The sequence below is a fragment of the Palaemon carinicauda genome, chromosome 16 (assembly GCF_036898095.1).
Source record: "Palaemon carinicauda isolate YSFRI2023 chromosome 16, ASM3689809v2, whole genome shotgun sequence".
NCBI classification, from domain to species: domain Eukaryota; kingdom Metazoa; phylum Arthropoda; class Malacostraca; order Decapoda; family Palaemonidae; genus Palaemon; species Palaemon carinicauda.
In genome coordinates this window covers 66,183,174-66,207,137 of record NC_090740.1, presented here as the reverse complement: position 1 = coordinate 66,207,137, position 23,964 = coordinate 66,183,174, and the positions used below count along the sequence as shown (strand labels likewise).

The 23,964-nt window shown below is 43.3% G+C and overlaps 1 protein-coding gene across 2 annotated transcripts in view; it reads right to left on the bottom strand.

Moving 5' to 3' along the window:
- The window catches only part of Gapvd1 (GTPase activating protein and VPS9 domains 1), a 494,617-nt gene that overhangs the window by 155,442 nt on the left and 315,211 nt on the right, over positions 1-23,964 (bottom strand). For both annotated transcript variants that reach the window (XM_068389833.1, XM_068389834.1), the window contains one exon: positions 4,016-4,192. In XM_068389833.1, the coding sequence (XP_068245934.1) occupies positions 4,016-4,192 (177 nt within the window). The remainder of the gene's footprint in view (positions 1-4,015; positions 4,193-23,964) is intronic.

Sequence of the window (23,964 nt, the reverse complement as noted above, 5' to 3'; positions counted from 1 at the left end):
CAACAGATGTGGGTCCGTAACAATGGACAATATGAAAGTCCCACAGGAGCGGCCCTCAGGTCCTGGGCAGGTCTGCATGAGGACAGCCAAGAGGAGAGCACACACACACTGAAAATAAAAAGCAACAAAAGCAATTAGTTAGTAGTGGCAAGTCAATAATTGGTGAGGGGGAAGAGAGGCAGCGCCAATTCTCCCCACGAGCTTAGAGCAAAGTGGTTTAAAAAACCCATGTGTGTGAGTGAGGTAGCTACTACCCCCAACCTTCCGATAACTAGCTGGTGGGTGGTTAGCCCTCACTAAAATCTAGTGGCTCATCTTTCAGCTTCGCTGAAAGTAATATCCCCCTATAAATACTGTTGGTTTGTATTTAGTGACGGAACATATTAAAATTAGGAATGTCTGCTCTTACCAGAAATGTGCTTCCTATCATTGGGGGCACTAGAGTCTAGCAAGACATTTGTCAACAGATAGCAGATACTTTGAAAAACATTAGAGCTAGTGATTTCTGTGAAATTAATACATTGTTTCCATTATACAGTATCTCATTGATTTGATCAAGTGTCCTCTTTGTCAGGGCTAGGCTAGTAGAGGACAGTCTCGAAGGTCAAAGTCCAATCTACCCCAGTCCCAAAGGCTTGAGCTCATCTGCTTGAGAGACCTGAGAACTCATGATATGTTGCAGGCAGCTTGATTTTTCAAGGAGGACAAGGTTAGAACTGTCCTCCACTCATGAGCCTCGTAAATTCTTACGAAGAGTCCAGGTTCAAGTCAGATATGAAATTTTTGATGGAGGGCTGAGTGCCATCCTTCCCAAAGGAGAATGATGAGCTTTTCCAATGAGGAAAAATCAACAAACAGCTCATCTGGATACCATTCAGCATGTGTCCACTTGAGAGTGATAAGGTCACACTGAGCCTTGATACTGCTGCCTAATTATAGAATAATCAGCGAAACCGGAAAATGGACAGAGAGACCTAAGTGTCTAGGATTCCCTGGTATGTTAAAAGACATCCTAGTTAGAGTTAGTTATCACATCTGGGTTGTCTTTCACATTTGGTCACCCAACCAGGATCCTGCACTCACTGCAGGGAAGATTGTGTTCCAGAATCTGCAGCGTCATCACCTCGTCCAAAACCAGTCGGTGTGCATATAGTTGGAAGGACTTCCCTTATAGATTCTTAAGTCAAAAGGCATGTACTTCTCTGACATTGAGTCAATGGCCATGAATCTTCTGCCATGGCCACCTTCCAAGCTTGACAGTGGTCAAGCACGGGAAATACTTCACAGGACAGTGGGTTTCAACCCACGAGTCTTCATAGAAGTACAAGAGTCTTATACTCTCTGTGGAAGGCAGTGACTTGCTGGACACATCAATCAGCAGTCCAGTAGGTTAACTAGGTTTTCAAAAGAAAGAAGGCTTTACTTTCCATCTCTCAAACCATGTCAATTCAAGAGGTAATTCTCATCTGTTTGGCCAGCCTTGTCATTTCTTAGGAGTCTCACGCAAGCAGCAATAAAGAGGAAGACTGCTTGGTAGGACTTTCTGATCCATAACACAGTCTCTTTCAAGGGATCTGACTTTTACAAAATGTTTGAAGCTAGCCTACGAGTACGACCATGCCTGCGGGATAGGGGATAAGAAGATTGTAACCTTCTCTAGTCCCTGATCAGGAGTAGCTATGACCTCTTCACCTTAAAGAGTTGTGGTAGCTTATTGGAAACGTCCCTTCTTGGCAATCTGCTGGACTGTTGTTCAAGACCAGCTCAAACTCAATAGTTTCTTGTAGTGTCTGCAAACTCACCTTTCTTGTGAGCTAAGGATGGGGGGTTTAAGGGAGACTACGGCATTCGTCTACATGTTGAGTCATCAGCAGCCATTGCCTGGCTCTCCCTGGTCCTGGCTTGATGGAGAGGGGTTTGGGCACTGATCATATGTATAATGTATACGGTCAATCTCTATGGCATTGTCAGTGTCCCTTGCTTCTGCCATTCACGAGATCCTTAAACCTTTAAAGGGATTCTGTGTATGCACAACCCTTTCAAAGCCCCATACTAGTCAGGCCAGAAGGAGGGGATAACTCCCTAGAGTAAGCTGACAGAGCACAGGTCCTAGTCCTGAGTAGCAAGTGTCATTCGGGATGAGTAATTGCTACAAACTGGATCCCTGCCCTTTTTCTCGCAGACCTATAGTATTCTTGAAGACACCTCAATGCTGGCAGTGTCTGTCGGCCAATTTCCTCAGAGAAGCTCGCTCTACAAGGGGGCCTCAACTAGAGATTCACTTGTTAATTTCAGGGATTGTTGGTCAGCCTTCAAAGGTCCCCAGTTTCATCTTGCTCCAGAGAGACATGAGGCATGAGCCAATATTCTGGGGGCTGCACAAGGAAACCTCACTGTATCAGCCATTCCAGCTAGCCACCTTTTGACATGCAACTGTCCTTAGTGCATTGAAGGAGGGGTGGAACGTGCACCTGGACTAACCGATTGCTTATGGTGTGTGATCAGTGAACTTCAGCATATCAACATCCTGAAAATGCAAGCAGAGTTCTACTATCCGCAAGCATTTCAAGGACATTTGAAGAGGCATTTGGTAGTTTTGTTGGAGCAGCACCACCTTGGTAGCACATATCAACAAGTAAGGAGGCGTGTTTCCTCAACCCCTTTGGTAAGTTGATAAAGCAGATGCACATCTGGGCTGTGTACCAATGCCGTAGAACTGTCAGCCATATACAATTTTGAGAGGAATGTACCAGCAGACAGCCTTAATTGCCAGGGACAAGTTGTAAGCTAGGATTGATCCTTACATCCTTATGCAGCAGAGAGGCTTCTTGCCGTATGGATATCACTGGAAACCATTCTGTTTATTATACAAATAATAGGAAGCTCCCGAATTTTTTTTCTTCCTACATCCATGGGATCTCCTGGAAGTCTACTATACTTCAGATCAGCCTATTTGCTTGGTGATTCACTGATATTGGCCATGCCAGGCCTTGGGAGGACCCAATTGCTCCCAGATGGCCACTTGTGGAATATTCCCAGATTTTTTAGCATTTTTAGAGAACTACCCATGGACTATCAGGGAAGGTGAGCCATCTTCCGTATAGGGGTCCTATCCTGTCGTGGCTTTTGGAGGGACCCGACATATATCCAAGTGTCAAGAGTCACTTCCTTAGTACTAGCAGAATCAAGAAAGAGGTATCGCAAAACAGACTCTTTCTAACATTGTAAGACTTTAAAACAAAAGCTTCAACCTTTGTGAATCAAGGTACTGTTAGCCTGATGTAGAGTACTCTTAAGTCAGGTATTAATACCAAACCTACGGGTAGACAAAAAATTGCTGACTTTAGTCTATGGTCGACCAAATTATGTGATACAGCGGAAACAAAGCAGTGACGTCACAGTACTCACTGTTTCTTGTGTGTTTTGATAACTCTGCCACCTGTTGATAAGAGTCTGGCAAGATTCTGGTGTTACCCGTGGATGGGAGCAAGGTTATTGTAAGGGCAGACTTTTTTTTATTGGCAATATTATGCTTCAAGGAAGGTAAGTTCCATGAATTATGGATAAGATTCCTTGAAACAATTACTGTAATCTTTACTGTACTGAAATTCAAATATGAAGTGTTCGTATCTTACAATACGGTATCCTTTCTATTTACAGAATTATATCTAAAGTTAATATTCTTAGTTCCTTCTCACATCTAACTTATAAAAATTCACAATTCTAGAAACAAAACCTTACATAAAAGGAAAGGCCAACACAGACTACTTGAAAACGAAAACATACATTTGACTGGAATATTAATGAAATTAGCATACTTCGACACTAAAAATTATCATCATAAAAAATATAAAATAAATCATCAAAGCCAGTCAGCCATAATACCTCAATACTGTAATAAATAAAAACAATAATTTCAAAAGCTTTAATATTAATGCAAACAGGAAATAATATGGATGAACTTCTGAAAATACTATTGCTTTTATTACTTTTAGTACTGCATGCACCTACTCACTCTGTTCTGAATGGAGTTCCAAATTCTGAGAGATAAGGCGACATGGAAAAATCGGCAATGCTCAACACGAGTCTCAACTTGCGTTTTGCATCCGTGAAGGCATAACTAGCTTCAATATTATTAGGATCAATATACAATCGTTCATCTTCTTCAGTCTTTGGTATTTCATTAAGGGATCTGAAAATTACAGAAAAGTGGATGAATTACATTGAAATATATACACCTAGTACAAACAAGAACAATAACATGACATAGATAGAAAAATAATTTAACAGCCTTTACCAACATACAACCATAACTGTTTTACTGGAAAATTCTGTGGAAACACAATTAGCACATTGCATCAAACATTTACTGAAAATTATTCTATTGCAGTACTGTACGCCAAGGTTGCAGCAAGACCACAAATATCATGAGACCTAGGGAAGAGGCCTGGCAATGATTTCCCTGAGGAATCATAAGCTTTAAAGATAACCTCCCACGACCAAAAATGACAAATTCGTAGATAATTTGTATTTTTCCTAACTATACAAACCTTAGCTATTTAATAGGGGTATTACTTTTGGCGTAGCTGAAATGACGAGCCATTAAAATTTAACGGAGGGTTTACTACCCACACCACTAATTAGAGGGGGTAGGGGAGGGTAGCTTGCTAACCCAACACCCCTCACACACACCTGTGCTTGAGCTCACTTTGCTTGGAGGTAGGACTTCAAGGGGGATAGGGCTGGCGGGCAAGTTTGATTAAATAGCTAAGGTTTGTATAGTTAGGAAAAATACCAATTTTCTACGAAATTGTCATTTGTTCCATAACTGACATACAAACCACACTATTTAATAGGGGTGACTCACCCATTAGGAAGGGTGGACGTCCCAGCCAGTATTAGCTTTTTGACTTTGCCCGGGGGCTCGTTATTTGATTGTGTCAGCACCCAAGAAATAAGGAGTCCCTGCACCTCGCTAGATCCTTGCTACGCAAGGACTGCGGCCTACGCAAGCTGTGTGTGAAGGTATAATAAAGTGTGACTCATCCTAGGAAGTTGACCTGAAGTTCTTTAGATGGAAACTTTAGACTAGGACTCTCCCAATACCACTTCGTCAGGGTATGGGGATGTGACAGTATTAACTTAATACTAGGAACACAAGGAAACATGGTTTACCTGCAGTGGTTTGAGGTCAGCTATGCAGAGAACCCAGGATGCTGCTTTCCCCAAGAGAGGGGATGATGAAGAAAAGAATAAGGGCCAGACAAACCTTTTCATTCATGCAGACTAAAACCGGGTAACAATGCCCTCAACCTTCTGCTACTTGTCCAATAAGGAGCTTGAGATTTTAAACCAGCTGTTGTGCAGCCACCACAGGACCGACAGAGAATGTATCGAGCCTCCTGTGGGTCACGTCTTGCAGGTAGTGGGCTGTGAAGGTTGTCTGACGCTTCCACACCCCACCTTGAAGGACCTGCGTCACTGAGAAATTCTTTTTGAAGGCGAGAGACGTAGCTATGCCCCTGACATCATGTGCTCTAGGGCGACAAGACGGAGGAGGATCTGGATTCAGGGACAGATGAATCACCCTACGAATCCATGCCGAAATGGTGATCTTGGTGACCCTCCTCTTAGTCCTTCCTGTGCTAACAAATAACGCTGGTACATGAGGATGGACTGCAGCCGTTCTTTTAAGATATAGCCTCATTCTCCTTACTGGGCATAGTAGATGGTCTGGGTCATCTGTTACAGAACGGAGACTAGAAATCTGGAAGGAGTCGAACCGAAGGTCCGCTACTCCCGGATTCTGAGTCTTAGCAATAAACTCAGGGACGAATCTTTACGTTACCTCCCCCATCCACATGAATGGGCGATGTCATACGAGAGACCATGAAGTTTGCTAACACGCTTGGCTGAAGCCAAAGCTAGTAGGAACAGCGTCTTCCAAGTTAGGTGGCGATCTGAAGCCTGGTGTAATGGTTCATAGGGAGGTCTCTTAAGAGACCTGAGAACTCGAACCACGTTCCATGGAGGAGGTCTCACTTCCAACTGAGGGCAGGTAAGTTCATAACTTCGTATGAGTAGGGAAAGTTCTGAGTAGGGAAAGTTCCAGTGAAGAAGAAATGTCCATTCCTTTTAGCCTGAAGGCTAGACTTAAGGCTGAGTGATAGCCTTTCACTGCCGAGATTGAAAGGCGCATTTCTTCCCGCAAACAAACGAGGAACTCCGCTATTGTTGGAATAGTGGCATCGAGTGGAGAGATACCCCTTCCACGACACCAACCACAGAAAACTTTCCACTTTGCCTGGTAGACAGCTGCAGATGACTTTAGCAGATGTCCAGACATCCTGACCGCAACTTGTTGCAAAAATCCTCCCTCAGCGAGATGTTGGATAGTCTCCAGGCGTCAAGTCGTAACGAAGCTACAACTTTGTGGAAGATGTTGGCTTGTGGTTGTCTGAGTAGATTGTGTCGTGGAGGGAGCTCTCTCAGTAGCTCCGTTAGGAGTTGCAGAAGGTCCGGAAACCATTCCGCGTGATGCCATAGCGGAGCTATGAGGGTCATCGAAAGACTGACCGATGTTCTGGTCTTGTTGAGCACCCTCCTCATCAGACAGAACATGGGAAAGGCGTAAACGTCGATGTTGTCCCATCGTTGTTGGAAGGCATCTTGCCAGAGAGCCTTGGGATCCGGGACTGGGGAGCAGTACAGCGGAAGCTTGAAGTTCAGGGCTGTTGCGAACAGATCCAGAGTCGGAGAACCCCACAAAGTCAGGACTTTGTTGGCTACTAGATGATCCAAAGACCACTCGGTACTCACTATCTGAGACGCTCTGCTCAGATTGTCGGCGAGCACATTCCTCTTGCCTCGAATGAAACGTGTCGATAGTGGAATCGAGTGGACTTCGGTACATCTCAGTATCTCTACTGCAAGATGGGATAGCTGTTTCGAAAAGGTACCTCCTTATTTGTTAATGTAAGCCACCACTGTGGAGCTGTCGCTCATCACCACCACAGAGTGACCCGCCAGGTATTGTTGAAACTGTTGAAGGGCCAAAAAGACGGCCTTCATCATTAGAATATTTATATGGAGGCACTTTTCTGATTCTGACTACAGGCCTGAGGTCGTGTGGTGCAGTATGTGGGCCCCCACTCTTTCTTTGAGGCGTTCGAAAACAGCATCAAATCCGTGGGAAGACGAGAAGATCCACTCCTCTTTGTAGGTTCTCGTCTGTCACCCACCACTGGACGTTCGTCCGTTCCGCAGGTCCCATAGGGATCAAGACGTCCGGGGAACCGTAGCCTTGATTCCACCGGGACTTGAGTTGCCACTGGAGGGATCTCATCCTGAGGCAACCGTTGGGAACTAGATGAGCCAAAGATGAAAGGTGACTGAGGAGACGTAACCACGATTGGGCTGGAAGTTCTCGTCTGAGAAAAGGGCTTGCGACCTTCCTCAGCCTTGCTATCCTGTCGTCTGATGGGAAGGCTTTGCGGAGATTGGTGTCTAAAATCATGCCTAGGTATACCAGTCTTTGAATGGGAAGCATAGAGGACTTCTCGAGATTTACCATGATCCCCAGATCCTGGCCAAGTCCCAGAAGTTCGTCCCAGTGTTGAAGAAGGGATGACACTGAGTCTGCTAGGATCAGCCAGTCGTCCAGATAACGGAGGAGACGGATGCCGATCCTGTGTGCCCACGAAGATATAAGGGTGAACACTCTGGTGAAAACCTGTGATGCTGTGGAGGGACCGAAACACAGCACCTTGAACTGGTACTCCTTGTTGTCTAGGCTGAATCTTAAGTACTTCCTTGAAGACGGATGGACTGGGATCTTGAAGTACGCGTCCTTCAGATCCAGTGTACACAAGAAGTCTTGCGGTCTCACTGCTAGTCTGACCGTGTCTGCGGTCTCACTGCTAGTCTGACTGTGTCTCCATGCTGAACGGAGTTTGTTTGACAAACTTGTTTAGAGCCAAGAGGTCGATGACTGGTCTCCAGCCTCCACACGCCTTCTTTACAAGAAAGAGTCGACTCAAGAAGCCTGGGGACACGTCGAGGACCTCTTGGAGAGCGCCCTTCTTCAACAGGGTCTGGACTTCTGCCCGAAGGGCTTGCCCCCTTGCCGATCCCATGGCAAGGGAGCTCAACGACACTGGATTCGTCGTCAGGGGAGGTAGAGATGTTGTGAACGGGATGCGATATCTCTGACTGATTACGGAAATCGTCCAGGAATTGGCCCCGAGTTGCTGCCACCTGTCTGCGCAACTTTGGAGGCATCCCCCCACTGGTGGACATGCAGGGGGACTGACAATCCTAGCATTTGCGGCCTCGGCTGCTCCCTCTAGGATTCTTACCTCCCCTGGAGGACTTTTTGCCTTTCCTGTCCTTGACAGGAAAGGGCTTAGACACCACTGTCTTCACTGCTACCGTCAGTTTCGTGGTCTTGGTAGGACGGGACTGCTGGGGTGCTGGAGGCTTATAGGGCTTGGATGTCAAAGCCCTATGCAGGAGGGAGTCTTGGTGGGACTTCCTCCACCTCTCAGCAGCCTGTTCCACATCCTTAGGCTCAAACAAGTTCGTTCCTTCCAAGGAAGAATGCCTGAGCCTATTTATCTCGGTGCTAGGGACCTTCTGATGAAACCTCTCAGCCACCGCATCCCGACGTTTCAGGATGGTGTTCGCCCACAAGTTCGAGACTTGGTGGGCCAGAAACTCGATCGCGCGAGTGCCTGAGAGGAGAAACATCTCCATAGCTTTCCTGGTACGTTCTTTGGAGAAGTCCTCAGAGCGTATCAGGATACCTAAAGTCCCTAACCAGATATCCAGTCACGAAGTGGCTTGCATAGCACACTTCGCAACCTTCTCCTGGTTAAGGATCTCTGCGGCCGAGAATGAGACCTGCCTGTTGGAGTGTCTCTCAAGAGGGACTCCCCTGGTGAGCTCTTCCAAAGAATGGTGGAGAGGAAGAGCTAAACAAGGCTCCTCCAAGATCTCGAAGTACCTCCTCTGCTGTACGCGAGGAGGTGGGAGAAGCTTGTTGCCGGCACTGAAACGGTTGGAGGAGGCCAACAGCTGGACAGCGATCTTGTCCCTGGTACTCTTAACCCCCTGAGACCAGGGCAGAGCAGCACTGGCTTTAGAAGGTTTTTGAATGCCAAATACACGGTCCAAGACTGTGTCTTTGCCCTCTCGAGGGGGAATCTCTGGGTCGGCAAACCCATTGAGAGCCCACATAAGAGCCAGGACCTGCCAAAATGCATGCTCTGACTCTTGTAGTTCTCCTCCAGATGTCGGGACTTGCAGCAAAGTTTTCTGTCCCCAAAGGCTCTTCTTGGGAAGATTTGCGGACGTTCTCCGAGTGACTAGCTGGCTCCGTCCTAAGTCTCGTCGAGAATTTTGGCACTGTCTTTCAGTCCTTCGACTCCTTCCTGGGAAGGATGTAGGACTCTAACATAGACAGAGGCAAGTTCTTCTCCGCCCCTACTGGGGAAGACTTTTCAACGCGAGGTGGGGTTTCCCTCATTGGTGCGATGGGGGTACAGTATGTCTCACCTCACGTGACTCCCCAACGGACGGGAAATCCTCGTCCAACAGGGAGGGAGAAAACCTGCCTCGAAGGCTTACGAGGAGACAGCTTAGCTCTTGGTGAAGTCACTGCATCCAAAACTCCTCTTTTTCTCTTCAGAGGGGTAGACGCAACCAAGGATCTGTGGCCCAACTCAGAGAGAACAGGCTTGACAGCCTGTGTAACCGCTCTGATTAGTGCACCGAACCATGGCTGTTGACTGAGAGCTGCGCTGTCAGACACTCCCTCTGGAGGGAGGGGAATCGACGGATCCCTGGGAGGAGTTTCCATAGGGGGGTTCACCTGGAAAGAAGAAAAAGGGCTCCTGGACCTTTCTGAATGCTTTCCTTCCACCGCAGTGCGTGCTGTTCTGCGCTTGCGGGGAGGGGAATGCAGCGATGGCGACCTTGCCGTGCGTTGTCCTGCAGCCTCGCGCGCGGGAGGATATTAACACTTGCGCGGGGGCGCGTGATGGTGCTCGCGCGATGGGGAATACCCGGGGTCGCGCGCGGGAGACTGCTGATGCGCAGGCGATTGCGCGGGCGCGTAGGAGCGCGCGCGGGAGCCTGTGGGCTCACAGGAGAGTGCACAGGAGGCTAATTGCGCACGCGGGTGAATGTTCACGCACGCGTGGGCGCGCAGGATCAGGTCGTTGGACACGTGGGAATGCGGGCAAGAGTTCGCGCACCCCAGAAGATGTCGTAGGGCACGCGCAGGAGAGATACCCCTGGCGCGCGGGCGCGCAGTCGGAGACTATGCGCATGGGCGTGTATCTTGCGGGAGCGCGTCAGTATGGTGGCCCGTAAGTGTAGGAGAGGATGGGCGCGCGCGTATCCTCGTGGGCGCGAGCAGGTGAACGCGCGCGAGGGATGGCGCGATGGAGACAGCAGTCGGCACGTTGACGAGCGCTGGTGTGTAGGCGAAGTCTTTGACTTCTCTACAACTCCCAGATCCGAAGATCGTGGGCACGCAGGAGATAGCTATACGTGGGCGGTGGCGTGCAGGAGAACGCTGGCACACAGGAGATCGCTGACGCGTAAGAGAGTACTGGCGCGCAGGAGAGCACTGGCGCGCAGGAGAACGCTGGCGCGTTGGCGAGTGCTGACGCGTAGGAGAGCGTTGGCGTGCAGGAGATTGCTGGCGCGCAGGAAGTTGATGGCGCGCTGGCGTGCAAGTGGGCGCTGGCACGCTACCTCAGGCAAAGCCTGGCGCACAAGAGAACGTTGACGCGCATGCCCATCATGGCACGTAAAGGACGTATGCGCGCGATGGCGCGTACGCCCTTGATGCCCCGAAATAGGGATCAATGCCTGACGAGCATGGTAGTCAGGTTTTGTGGGTGCGTAAAGCGCATCAGCTTCCAGGAACGGCGACGGCAGTCGGCAGGTCAGCAGGTCTGACTGGTGGAAGGTCGGCATGCCCTTTGAAAGGACGACCTTCCACCGAAGGGGATCGCGAACGATCCGCTGAGAGGTCCAGGACCAGAGCAGGAACAGTCGGTGAACGCTGACGAGGCTCCTCTGCGGCGGACTGCGACGATGATGATGAACCAAAGAGGCGCCTCCTCACTGCAGGTGAAGGAAGGCCTCTCTGGTGAAGAGGAAGGCGAGCCTTGCGACGGATGCTCTCTCGGGGGGCCATTGGATCAGCAAGCTGACCTTCTGCAGTCCTCCGAAGAGGAGTCTCTGTAAGTGAACTCCCCGAGGGGAAGAAACACCAGCAGGAGAGACTGTTGGACTTAGTTTCTCCCTCGTAGGTTGAGCAGACACGGGAGAAACTAAGCCTTCAGCTACTGCGGGATGTGAAGAGGCAGAGGTATTATATAGACACCGCATTGGATACCTCTGACACCACAACGTCAACAATTGACAGAGGATCAACCTCTGCCAAAGTCGGCGATTGCTTGGCAGCGGCACCCAATCGTATGTAGTAAAGAAGTGCTTCCTTGGAGGGCGAACCCTCGAGCCCCAAGGAAGACCAAAGCTGAAAAAGATTTGTTAATGACAAATCCTCCCCTGGGGGAAGAGGTGGAGCTGTTTCGCTAGGGGAGGCAACGCCATCTTTCGAACCCCGAGGTTGGAAAACAGAACCATGGTCTACGCTACCACTCGACGGTCTCTCGCAAGAGACCGATCGAGTGGGAGCTTCGAAGGAGGTTTGGGCAACGGAAGAAGAGTCCTTGGGTTTTTCTCCTTTCAAAGAAACCTTCGAAGGAGAAATATCCCGTCTGGACTTCTTACGTCACCGAGAAAACCTCTCCCACTGGGAGGTAGACCACTCCCTACACTCACCACACTTATTACTATTATCACACCGTTGATCTCTACAGTAAGGGCAAAGGGTGTGAGGGTCTGTCTCGACCCCCGACATAAATGTTCCGCAGGGGCGGTCGGGTAATCCAGGACAGGTGCGCATAATCGCAGAAGCCAACTTCACACACAAACCTGTTAAAGAAAAAGCAAAAAAGCATTAATGGCTGCCAAGAGAGAGGCGAGGATGAGAGGACACATCCGTCTACCATCCGAGCCGAGAGCAAAGTGAGCTCAAGCACAGGTGTGTGTGAGGGGGATGAGTAGCAAGCTACCCTCCCCTACCCCGCTAACTAGCGGTGTGGGTAGTAAACCCTCGTTAAATTTTAATGGCTCGTCATTTCAGCTACGCCGAAAGTAATACCCCTATTAAATAGCGTGGTTTGTATGTCAGTTACGGAACAAACAGATTGTGCTTGGAAATCTTCTTGGTGCATCCTGTACTTAGAGAGAGGTTAAGAGCTTTTAAGTCCATTAGTTGTTGTTCTTAGATATTTCCTGACTGATCTCAGAAGACAGAGTAACATTATCCAGATCACCATTTACTTCTTAAGAGATGAGATCATAAGAGATTCAAATTTGGTATCATTAAATGCGCAATTTTGATTTTTGACACAAACTCAGGAACAAAGGAGAAAAATAGTTCCTTCCACCTCTTGGAATGTGATACAGGGTAGGACGGACAGGCTGTGAAATTCACTCATTTGCTGGGGATATGTCAGGGCTAAGAAAAAAAGATGGTTTTCAAGGTCAGATCCCTATTAGAGGCTGTGTGTAAAGGTTTATAGGGGGCCATCTTGACGGACCGTTGAACCTTTTTCACATTCCAAGATGGGGGTTTCAATTCCTGAGGAGGGCAGGTCTATTCAAAGCTCCTAATCCGAGATAATAGTTTCATGAGAAAGAGAGGTTGATTCCTTGGCTCAAGGCCGAGCGATAGCCTTTAACTGACGTGATTGAGAGAAACTTCTTTATCCGTAAGAATATCAGAAAGTGTATCTAGGGGAATAGCAGCCTTGTGTGAAGCAATATTCCCCTTGCAATAACAATAACAAAAAGTTGACCACATTGCTTGACAGACTGCTGCAAAGGACTTCCAGAGGTATCCTGAAAATGTTTTCACAATCGGCCTCGAAAAGCCTGTATTTCGGAGGAGGTGCTGGATAGCCTCCAATTGTGAAGAGACAGGCAGTGGACTATGTCGTGGAACTTTCTTATGTGAGATTGTTGAAGTAGGTTCAGCCAAGCTAGAAGTTCTTTTAGAACTTCTACAGGAAAATCAGAAGGGCTGGATATCACTCTGCTTGAGGCCACCTTGGAGTGACTAGAGTTACCGTATTTCCTGTGTCATAAGACGCACCTTTATCCCAGAAAAATGCCCCCAAAAATCACCCAGCGTCTTAACACTAAGAAAAAGTTGTATAGGGGAGTTTGACAACCCTCAAACATCCAACTAATGACACAAGCACTCACACTCACCAGACAAATATAAACCTACAATTATCATTCATAAGTAATAAACTCATTTTTAAATTTTACATCGTTTAATTAATGAAGTACTGTAGCAAGTTATTTGCTTATTTTGGTGATCAGTTGATGTCTCGCCAACCCCTTTATCAAGCAAACATGCCAACTAGTGGTCTCCTATCAGACGATTCTGGCCCATATTAGTTGCTTATGCAGTATTTATCTATTTTATTATATTTTGTTAATATTTTGTGATACAGTGATATTTTGATAACGATTTTGTTGCCTGAGTTCCAAAATAGTACAAACAGACAGTTGTTGAATATGACCTTGGTAAAAACACCTCACTGTTAGTTGAGTGCAGTGTTACCAAGTTAGAAGAAAAATATCTAGACCTAGAGTCCCATACATCAGGAAAAGTATTCCACCTAGAGGAATTTCTAGACTTCTTTGGTCAATAATTATTTTGTGTGGAAATGTGTAGGCTATTTGAGGAATTTGGGAAATATTACTGGAATTTTTATTCTTTACCAAAAGTTGATTAAGAACATTTGGCAACACTGCGTTCATGTAAACAACCACTTGAAACATCGTGACTAAACACTAACCGTGTAGTTGTGGTGGCAACTACGACAGGTTTAGAGGTTTCTTACATGAAAATGTAATAAAACTGGGATAACCATTATGCAACTAATCAACATTAACTTAAAACATTCTGTAATACAACCAAAATCTGAAAATTTACTGTGCCTAACAAAAATCACACTGACTAGGATTAGCTGCTGGGATAGTTTGTAAAATCCTCAATTTCTTTTTTTCCAAAAACCACTTGTAGCGTCTTATGACACGGGCAATACGGTACTTAGTCGTCTTGAGACAGACAAATTTTATTCAAACCTGACATGTCAGGCAGAACAGGGGAAAGGCGCAAAATTCCAGTCTGTCCAACAGGTGTTGAAATGCACCCTCCATCACCACTGCTTAATCCGGGACTGGAGAGCAAACACCGGGAGTTTGATATTTAGGTGAGTGGCGAACATGTCCTGAGTAGGGGAACCTCAATAAGTCAAAAGACTCGTTGCTACTACTGGAAGCAAAGACCATTTTGAACCAACTGCTCTGATATGACATTCCTCTTCCTGGGAAGGAAACAAGGTGAGAGACATTCCACTTACTTAAGACCAATCCTGGACTACCACTACTAGCTGACAGAACAGGTGAGACACAAAAGCCCCTTGTTTATTGATGTAGGCCACTCCCATAGAGTTTTCATTCATCAGCACAACAGAGTGACCTTTGAGGGTCTCAGAAAAGTGAAGTAATGCTACGTGGTTGCTTTCATTTCCAAGTAATTGATGTGGAAGGGCCTTCTTGTGACCACATCTCTGAAATTTACTACCTTTGAAGATGGGAGCCTCATTCTTGGCAAGAAGCATCTGAGAAGAGTAAAAACTCTGGAGGAGGAACCTGCTGCAGAGTTCCAGCTAACAGGTTCTCCGGCCTCAACCACTACAAGAGATCTGTTCTCACTTCTTGGCAACAAAAGCTGCAGGAGGGTTCGATGTTTGCGATCACTGGCTCTTTAGAGCCACTGCACTGAGGGAAGGTGCATCCTTCCGAAGGGATCCAGCTTCTCTAGTGAGGTTAGATGTCCTAGGAGTCTCTGCCAAAAATGGTCAGGGAAGGACTGCCTTTCAAGAAAGAGTTCTGCCACTTGCTTGAGCCTTTGTACCACTGCTGACAATGGAAATGCTCTGGTTTACGCCAACACTACTTCCATGCCTAGGTATCTGATGAGCTGTTGAGGAACAAGATTGAACCTCTTCAGGTTCAGTTGGATTTCCATCTCTCTCCAAAGTTGAGGAGAAGCTTTCTGTGATGTAGGAGCTGAGATTGTGACTCCTGCCAAGAAAAGTCAGTCGTCCAGATACCTCAAAAGAGTGATGCCTGTGTCATGGGCCCAAGATGAGAACAAACCTGAAGACCTGAGGTTCTGTGGATAGGCCAAAGACAAGCATTTTTAAGTAGTATATCCTGTCTCTGGAAGGGAATGTTAGATGCCTTCTGGATCTGGAATGGATAAGAACTGAAAGTAGGAGTCTTTCAGGTCTATGGTCAACAAGAAGTCATTCTTCCTGATGGTCAGAAAACTGTGGCTGGGGTCTTCATCTTGAACCTCGTTTGAAGCACAAACTGGATCAAGTGGGAGAGGTCTATAACAGGTTTCCAGCCTCCTGTCAGCTTCTCTTCCAAGAAGAGGTTGCTAAAGAAGCCTGGGGAGCTGTTCGAGACCTCCTTTATGGCCCCTTTGGCCAGCACCTTGGACACTTTCACATCCAAGAAAAGATTTCTTTGAGATCCTCTCAAATAATATGGTGGGACTGTCAAAATTCAAGTTAGAGATGGAAGACAGTCTATGAATGGGACTCAATACCCTAAACAAAGGACTTATACCCAAAAAAACTGCCTTCTGTCCAAACGGCTCTGCAGGCATTCCCCCACTGGTGGTAGGTATGGGGACTTTCCCACCCTAGCGGGTGCCACAGCGACCTCAATCCCTTCGTTCAGAGAATTGTTCTCTCTGGCAAAAGGTGGGTTGATGATTCTGCTTATATGCTGACAATCATCTGCAAGTGGCAGGAGCCTACACTGCTTATTCTGCTTAACCCTTTTACCCCCAAAGGACGTACTGGTACATTTCACAAAACTCATCCCTATACCCATATGGACGTACCAGTACGTTCTTGCAAAAAACTGCTATTTAAATTTTTTTTGCATATTTTTTTATTTTTTGAGAAACTTCAGACATTTTCCAAGAGCATGAGACCAACCCGACCCCTCTATGACAAAAATTAAGGCTGTTAGAGCAATTTAAAAAAGATATACTGCAAAATGTGCTTGAAAAAAAATAACCCCTGGGGGTTAAGGGTTGGAAATTTCCAAATAGCCTGGGGGTAAAAGGGTTATAAGGGGGCTGTCTCAATGGTTGCTGAGAGGCAGGCTTCCTAGGGGTCACAGCTTCCTCATGAATACAAACTGATTGGCTTTTCTGCCTTCTCAATCACAATAGTGACTTCTGTAGGAGGGAATATAGTAGGATATTCAAACCCCTTCAAATTACAAAAGTACAATGTGTCCCTCGGAGATAACTCTTAGGTACATTTGGCCAACACAGCATCTTTACATTTAAGAATACACTTTCCCCAAAGAGACACCATCTGGTGGAGTAGAAATTCCAAGGCCTTAACCCCAAACTTTGACAGTTCCTTAAACTGTTTGACCACATCAGATTTCTTCATGGTCTTGGTTCCAGAAAATCAAAACACTGCCCCTAACTAGTGATCTAGCCAGGAGCAGGTCTGGACAGCTGACATGCTAAGAAGGTGGATGGAAAATTGGTCAACTTATTGCTGGGCACACCTGTAATATGGGCACCCACATCGGGATCAATCGGGAAAGGCTGGGATAGCCCCAGAGTCTATATACTTTACTTTGAGGGCTGCTTTTCTAATCCTATACAGCAGGGGAAACTTACTCTCTTTAGGACCTCCAGTCATTTTATGATATTCGTATGAAAGCATTCAACATTTCACACTCCATCTTGCTCGTTTATTGTCAAATCCACTCTATCGAAGCATTTTGAGAACAAAAAAAGTCTTCAGCTCCCTCTAGAAAGCTTTATCTTTAGTCTTTCGAATATCTAGTGGGAGCTTGTGTAGTCTCAGGCTGCGTATTTAAAGACTCTAGAGCCTACAGTACACACATATCTAGGTTTGAATAATTTGAAACCCTCCGTAACTATTTTCATGACAACACGACTTGTTAGCTGCACAATATGTAGCAATTTTCTTAGATATTTTGGAGGTCTGGTTCTGATAAATTGATGGGCTGTTGTAAATATTTTAAACTCGATTCTCGTTTTAATAGCCAGCCAGTGTAAATTAATTAGCATAGCAGCAATCCTTTCTTGGGGTGGGACACCTTTTATCAGTTTTGCTCCTCTGTTTATTATGTTTTGTAATTTCTTAAGTTGCACTTTTGGTAAATTGTAGTACAGTAGATGGAGTTACAGTATAGTCAATCTTGGTAATAACACAGTTTACCACAAGTTTCTCAACAGAATGTTCATTCACGTACTTCTTTATAAAAGCAATGTTTCTAAGATGATAGCCAGCAGTTTTTACTACATTATTTATTTGGGCATTGAAAGACAAGTTACATTAAAGAGATACGCCTGGATCAGGAACTTTACTAGATATCGGGACAGAGTTGTTTTTTATGTTTACTGTATTTGAATATCACCCAAGTTTCTTATACTGTTTTTCTTTCCAACCACCATAAACTCAGTTTTATTTTTCTTTAATCCTAGTTGTTTGATTGTTATCCATTCCCTAACACTGGCAAGAATTCAGTTTAGAGTGTCAGTAGTGCCATCTATATCATTTATGAAGTAAAACTGCTTATCATCTGCAAATAACTTGAACTTCACTCCATGCCTTTGTAGTATTTTCAACAGACCAATAGTATAAATACAGAATAAGATTGGGCCCAGTGCACTACCCTGAGGTACCCTCTGATTAAAGGTTCATATGATGAATAGGAGTTTCCAATTTCTGTGAATCAAGTAGTTTTTTAGATTTTCAAAAGCTTGATCTTCAATACTGATGGACCATAGATCATTTAGTAGCAGTTCATGTACAACTGTATCAAAAGCAGCACTAAGATCAAGTAATACAGAAATACCACATTTGCTTCCATCCATCATTTCCAGCACATCATTTACAACAGAACAGATAGCTGTCTCCATAAAGTATAATTTTCTGTAAGCAGACTGATTGTCTGGCATAGCTTCTATTCCTTCTAAGCGACTAATTAGTTGTTCAAGAATTACATATTCTAGCACCTTTGAAACAAAAGATAGATTTGAAATAGGTCTATACGAGCTTAATTCCTGATAATCTAGAGCACTTTTCAGAACCGGCGTGACTATAGCCATTTTCTCAGATTTGGGAAACTTACACTGATAGATGCTTGTAATTGCAATTCTCGTTATTATGTCAGCTAGACTAAAAAGTTTCTTTCTACAGTTACTTCAGATATTGGCATGGGATCAATTGCGCAATTGTTTTCTTTGCTCTCTAGATAATCTTGGTGACATTGTCTTGTCTTGTATTATTGAATCTTGTTTACTTTATCTGTGTATCTAGTGTAACATTAATCTGATGTTGAATATTTGTAAATGACGTAGATAAATTTTTCATTTTCTTTTTAAAGAATTCTAGAAAATTATCCGCTAGTTCCTGGTCACTATACCCTTCTGGTAGCCTTTTTTTCATTTACATTTCCCATTATACCATTTAGGAGACTATATAAACTGTTGCAATGGATATATTTTGTTTTTGAGCATACAGTTTACTTCTATATATTCAAAGCTTCTTACACTACTATTTAACATCTTGAGATTTGAGTAACCCTTATGAATGAAGAGCCTGACAACCCCACCAGACCTGACCTCTCTCGAAATATGAAAGAAAGCGTGTGTTTAGAGGGTCATTTCAGTGATCTCAGCCTTGTCAAAGGTATTTAACCATGTTTCAGATAATGCTAGTATGTCCAAATATTTCTCATTTATCAATTCTCAAATTTGAATAGTTTTATTACCAGCAGGTTGTATATTTACATATCCAAAGTTTATGACATCCTTAGTATCCATGGTCAGTATTTTCTGCTAGTCTTTTCAATTCCAAATCACACTGAATTTCTTTAATTTAGTGTGTGGTCATTTGGTTTGTTTAACTTAGTACAGTTTATACATTTTATCTGTTGCAAATTATATTTTTTGGTGGAATGTTCTTCTGAACATTTCCCGCAGACTTTACTACATCTTAAACTTAAAATCTTTTTCAAAATGTCCATACCTCTTACAGTGGTAGCAGGTAATCACATGGTACCTATCACATATAAGTACCCCATCGTAACATAATTTTGTCACCATTAACATGAATAGCCCTACAAACTTCAGTATCGCATTTCAGCAATTAGCAGGTGGTCCCCCCCCCCCCCACAATTTCCTTGAATACCAGACTTATCTTCTCCTCTATGTTTTGGATATGGTCCAGGCAACGATTTGTTTGAATCAAAGCATTTACTACTTCATTTTCATCATTGCATAAAATGCAAATCATTCTTTCAGGTTTTAGTTTTTTAATTTTCCTCGTCTCAGTGACGGCAACCATGGTTTGAATATTGTTTGCTGTTTGCTCTCTGATCTTTTTGTCAGCAAAATTTTACAACAACATTTCCATTAATATTTGACCTCGTATTAAGAATTGGAATGCATTTAAGTGTATGTTCGACCTCATTTTTTCTGTCGGTGATTTTATTTGATGCTTTAGTCAATTTAATTACCAGAAATGAAAATTACAAGGTAGAGCATGCTAAGTATTCCAACACTGATAGTGAGGACAAAAGAAAAGCCAGGAATGACTGGAGAGAATATTTAGACAGGAAAACAGAAGAGGTTGACAAAGCTATGAATTCAGGCAGTGGCTAAGGTGTAAGAATTACTCATAAAATTCTTAATGAAATCTCTATTGTGGCAAAAAAGAAGCATACACAGATCAAAAAGAGCGATGGATCTGTGATAAAAGAAGATGAAGAAATTCAATGTTGGATGGAACACTTTAGTGAGGTCAACAATAGGAGATATGAAAGGAATAACTTGATTTATATACCCAAAGCTGAGGAAGATCTTGAAGTGCTCATGAATGAATTCAGTGTTTAAAGTCGAAGCTATCATTAAAAAACTCAAAAGATGGAAAGCCCCTGAATATGATGGAATAACTGCCGAGATGATTATGGACGAAAATGAAGGGACTCCCAAAATACTTAAAAGATTATTTTGTAGAATGTGGTGTGAAGTGACAAAATCTGATGAATGGGAGCTAGGAGTGTTGGTGAAAATGGCAAAAAAGAAGCGTGAAGAGACAAAACCTGATGAATGGGAGCTAGGAGCGTTGGTGAAAATGGCAAAAAAAAGATCAAACTGATTACAATAATTACAGAGGCATCACACTTATGTCAGTTGTCATGAAAACATATAGCATGCTCATTTTAAAGAGACTAGAGAGGAAGATTGATGAAAAGCTGAGAGATGAAAAAGCAGAATTCCGAAAAGGTACAAGTTGTACTGACCAAATCTTCATTTTAAGACAGGGTCCAGCAAAGTGTAAAATATAGAAATCCACTTTTGGTAGCATTTGTGGACTGAAAAAGCCTTTGATGGTGTGCACCGGCCAATTTTGTGGAAAATCCTGCATTATTATAGAGTTCCTCTTAAATACCTTTGATGGTGTGCATCGGCCAATTTTGTGGAGAATCCTGCGTTATTATAGAGTTCCTCTTAAATATGTAAATTTGATTAAGCCTGTTCATGAGCATAGCAAGAGCAAAATTGATGTTAATGGAGTCCTATCAAATAGATTTCCAGTGAACAGTAGAGTACTTCAAGGGAATGTGTTGTCACCTATGTTGTTTATCCTTCTTATAAATTTTGTAATGCATAGAACAGTTCGGGATGGCAGAGAAGGCCTCGACTGGATTGGTAACAGGGAATTAGTTGACCTAGAGTATGGTGATCACACTGTCCTTATTAGCAAAAATTCTCAGGACTTGCAAAGCTTGCTTACTAGAATGCATGAAATATTCTACGAGGTTGGGCTCAAGATAAATAGAAGAAACACAAAGATGACGAGAATGGAATATGCAATGGAAGATGAAATATCATTGGAAAGAGAAAGGCTTAATTAGGTAGAATCATTCAAATATTTAGGAACTAAGATATCTAATAGAGGGTCTTTAGAATTGGAGATTAATGAAAGATTTAAAAAATCAAATCAGACAATGGCAAAGTTAAGTGGAATTTGGGAATGAGATCACCTGAAACTAAATGTAAAAATCAGGTGTTACTTTATGGACATGAGTCATGGTATGATAATGAAACAATATCCAACAGATTTAGTAGATTTGAAAACTAAGCCCTCAGAAGAATATTCGGAGTTAAATGGCATGGCAGGATTAGAAACTACACTATAAAGGAGATTACCAGAGTGCCATGTGTGGATGAGATCATGGTGAGAGGTAGATGGATGGTGTGAGCATGCTCTTTGCACTCCCCAAGAGAGATTAATTCACTAAACTATCAACTAGGCTTCACAAGGCACTACAGGCCTACATGGCTGAGGACTATGAAGCGTGAAGTAGGAGGTGATGAATGGAGAAGTAATGATTTAAAAGCTCAAGATAGAGACAACTGGCAAAATGTCATTGAGGCCCTTTGGGTCAATAGGCGTAGGAGATGTTGATGATAATGAAATACCAGTAGATTTTCTTCCTTAACTTTCTCAGTATGTCATTTCCTCTTGTTTTGGATTCATCAGTGTTAGAAGTGTTAACTTAATTGATTCCATATTCATCGATAGATTATCTACTTTTACTGCTTCGGCAGCGAGTTTTGCTAATTTGGCATTCCAATTCAGCAATTTTCTCCTCATGTCCGTTTATATAAAGGTCTTTCATTTTCAATTCCTCTTCCATTTTTGATATAGTTGTCTTGAACATAGTGGCTTCATCTACACAGGGTGGACAATTCCATTTCAAGTTTGTTACCTCCTCATTACTGATGTTTACTCTATAAACGTACACTTTTTGTGGTAGCACCTGTTATAGCCACATCTTATCCACCTTTTTCCATATCCCCTCGAAAATCCATATAGGGGGCAACCAGCCATGGTGTACTTTTACTTTTCACTTTAGTCTATCCATAAGACTGACTAATATTTTCAAAGCTTTCACAGACAAAAATATAACACTGAAGAGGCCCGGCTGGCTAATACCGTTTTTTAAGGACGGGACTTTAACATTCATACAATTTAATAAGGTGACTTAGGACATCTCCTAACTGCATAGGATTTTTTGCCTCTGACCTTTGGTTTTGTGACGCCAGGGAGATTTATCCTGAAAATAAGTATTTTGCAAATTCTATCTCCTCCCTTGATAATTAATACCAAGACCTGGGATTAGTACCCTATTTCCACCTACTGTAGACCTCAAATGAAATGAATATTTTTTTTTCTAAAAGTAATTTTTTGGCTAGATATGAATTTTTTCATTATGGTAAAAAAAATAAACTGTAAAAATCAGGGAAAAAATTATGAAACAAATATTGGAAAAAGGGCTTCATTTCATTGTTTTATGATGTATTTCTATACCAAAATTTAATGCTATATCTTCAAAACTACGGGAGAAGATAGAATCTGAAGGTCAATAAGTATAGTTTTGAGATACGGGCATTCAAAGTTTTTCTTTGTATTTTTACAAGGACAATATTAATAAATCATGATTATTATGAATTTCATGTTATTTTTTGGATATTTATAAACCAAAACAAAGTTATTTATCATAATTTAATCATAAATGAAGATCCCTATGCTCAATATCTTCCTTCTTTAGGTGAGACGGTCGCTCCATTATCTCTCTTCTTCAGTAACTCCGCTAATTTCGCCGATATTAGGCTACTCACTTCTGAACTCTTACTAGAGTGAATTTTTTGCTTTCTTATGTTGGTGTGATGTTGAAATTGTCTTTTCCTCTTTGGCCTGATGAAAGTCTTGCCAAAACCGAGAAAAAGACGTAAAAAGGAGTGAATGTCAAGAGATCAAACTCAACCATATACTCTCTATGAGGTTTGTGCTAGGACTGAGAACCGAAGGGTGTAATTACCTGTAATACATGACTTGTGACTCATGAAATCTATACAGACGCCACTGCTCACATTTTGTTCTATATTAAAATAATTATAAAAATTAACGATAACAGAAAAAATACTGCATTTTCCTGTAGGGAACAATGTTTTTGGTTTATTGAGTTACTTTTAAAATTACCCTGTAACTATGAAAGTAAGAGGAATTTGACAAAATATTTGTATACACATTCTCCATTGCCATACCAAGCTCTGTGAATGTTTTTAGGACTACTATTATTATTACTAGCCAAGCTACAACCCTAGTTGGAAAAGCAAGATGCTATAAGCCAGAGGGCTCCAACACGGAAAAATAGCTTAGTAAGTTAAGGAAATATGGAAATAAATAAACGATGAGGATTTTGCGTTTTTCTTCCTATACCCCCATACATTGGCATACCAGCCGGCCCCATGAAACACAGCTCAGGGCGAGAATTTGACAGAGCACCGTGATAACATGTCTTCAATATTATTATTATTATCATTATTATTATTATTATTATTATTATTATTACTTGCTAAACTAAAACCCTAGTTGGAAAAGCAGGATGCTATAAGCTCAGGGGCTCCAAAAGGGAAAATAGCCCAGTAAAGAAAGGAAACAAGGAAAAATAAAATATTTCAAGAACAGTAACAACATTGAAATATAGATATAAACTATAAAAAACTTTAACAAAACAAGAGGAAGAGAAATAAGATGGAATAAGTGTGCATGAGTGTACCCTCAAGCAAGAGATCTCTAACCCAAGACAGAGGAAGACCATGGTACAGAGGCTATGGCACTACCCAAGACTAGAGAACAATGGTTTGATTTTGAAGTG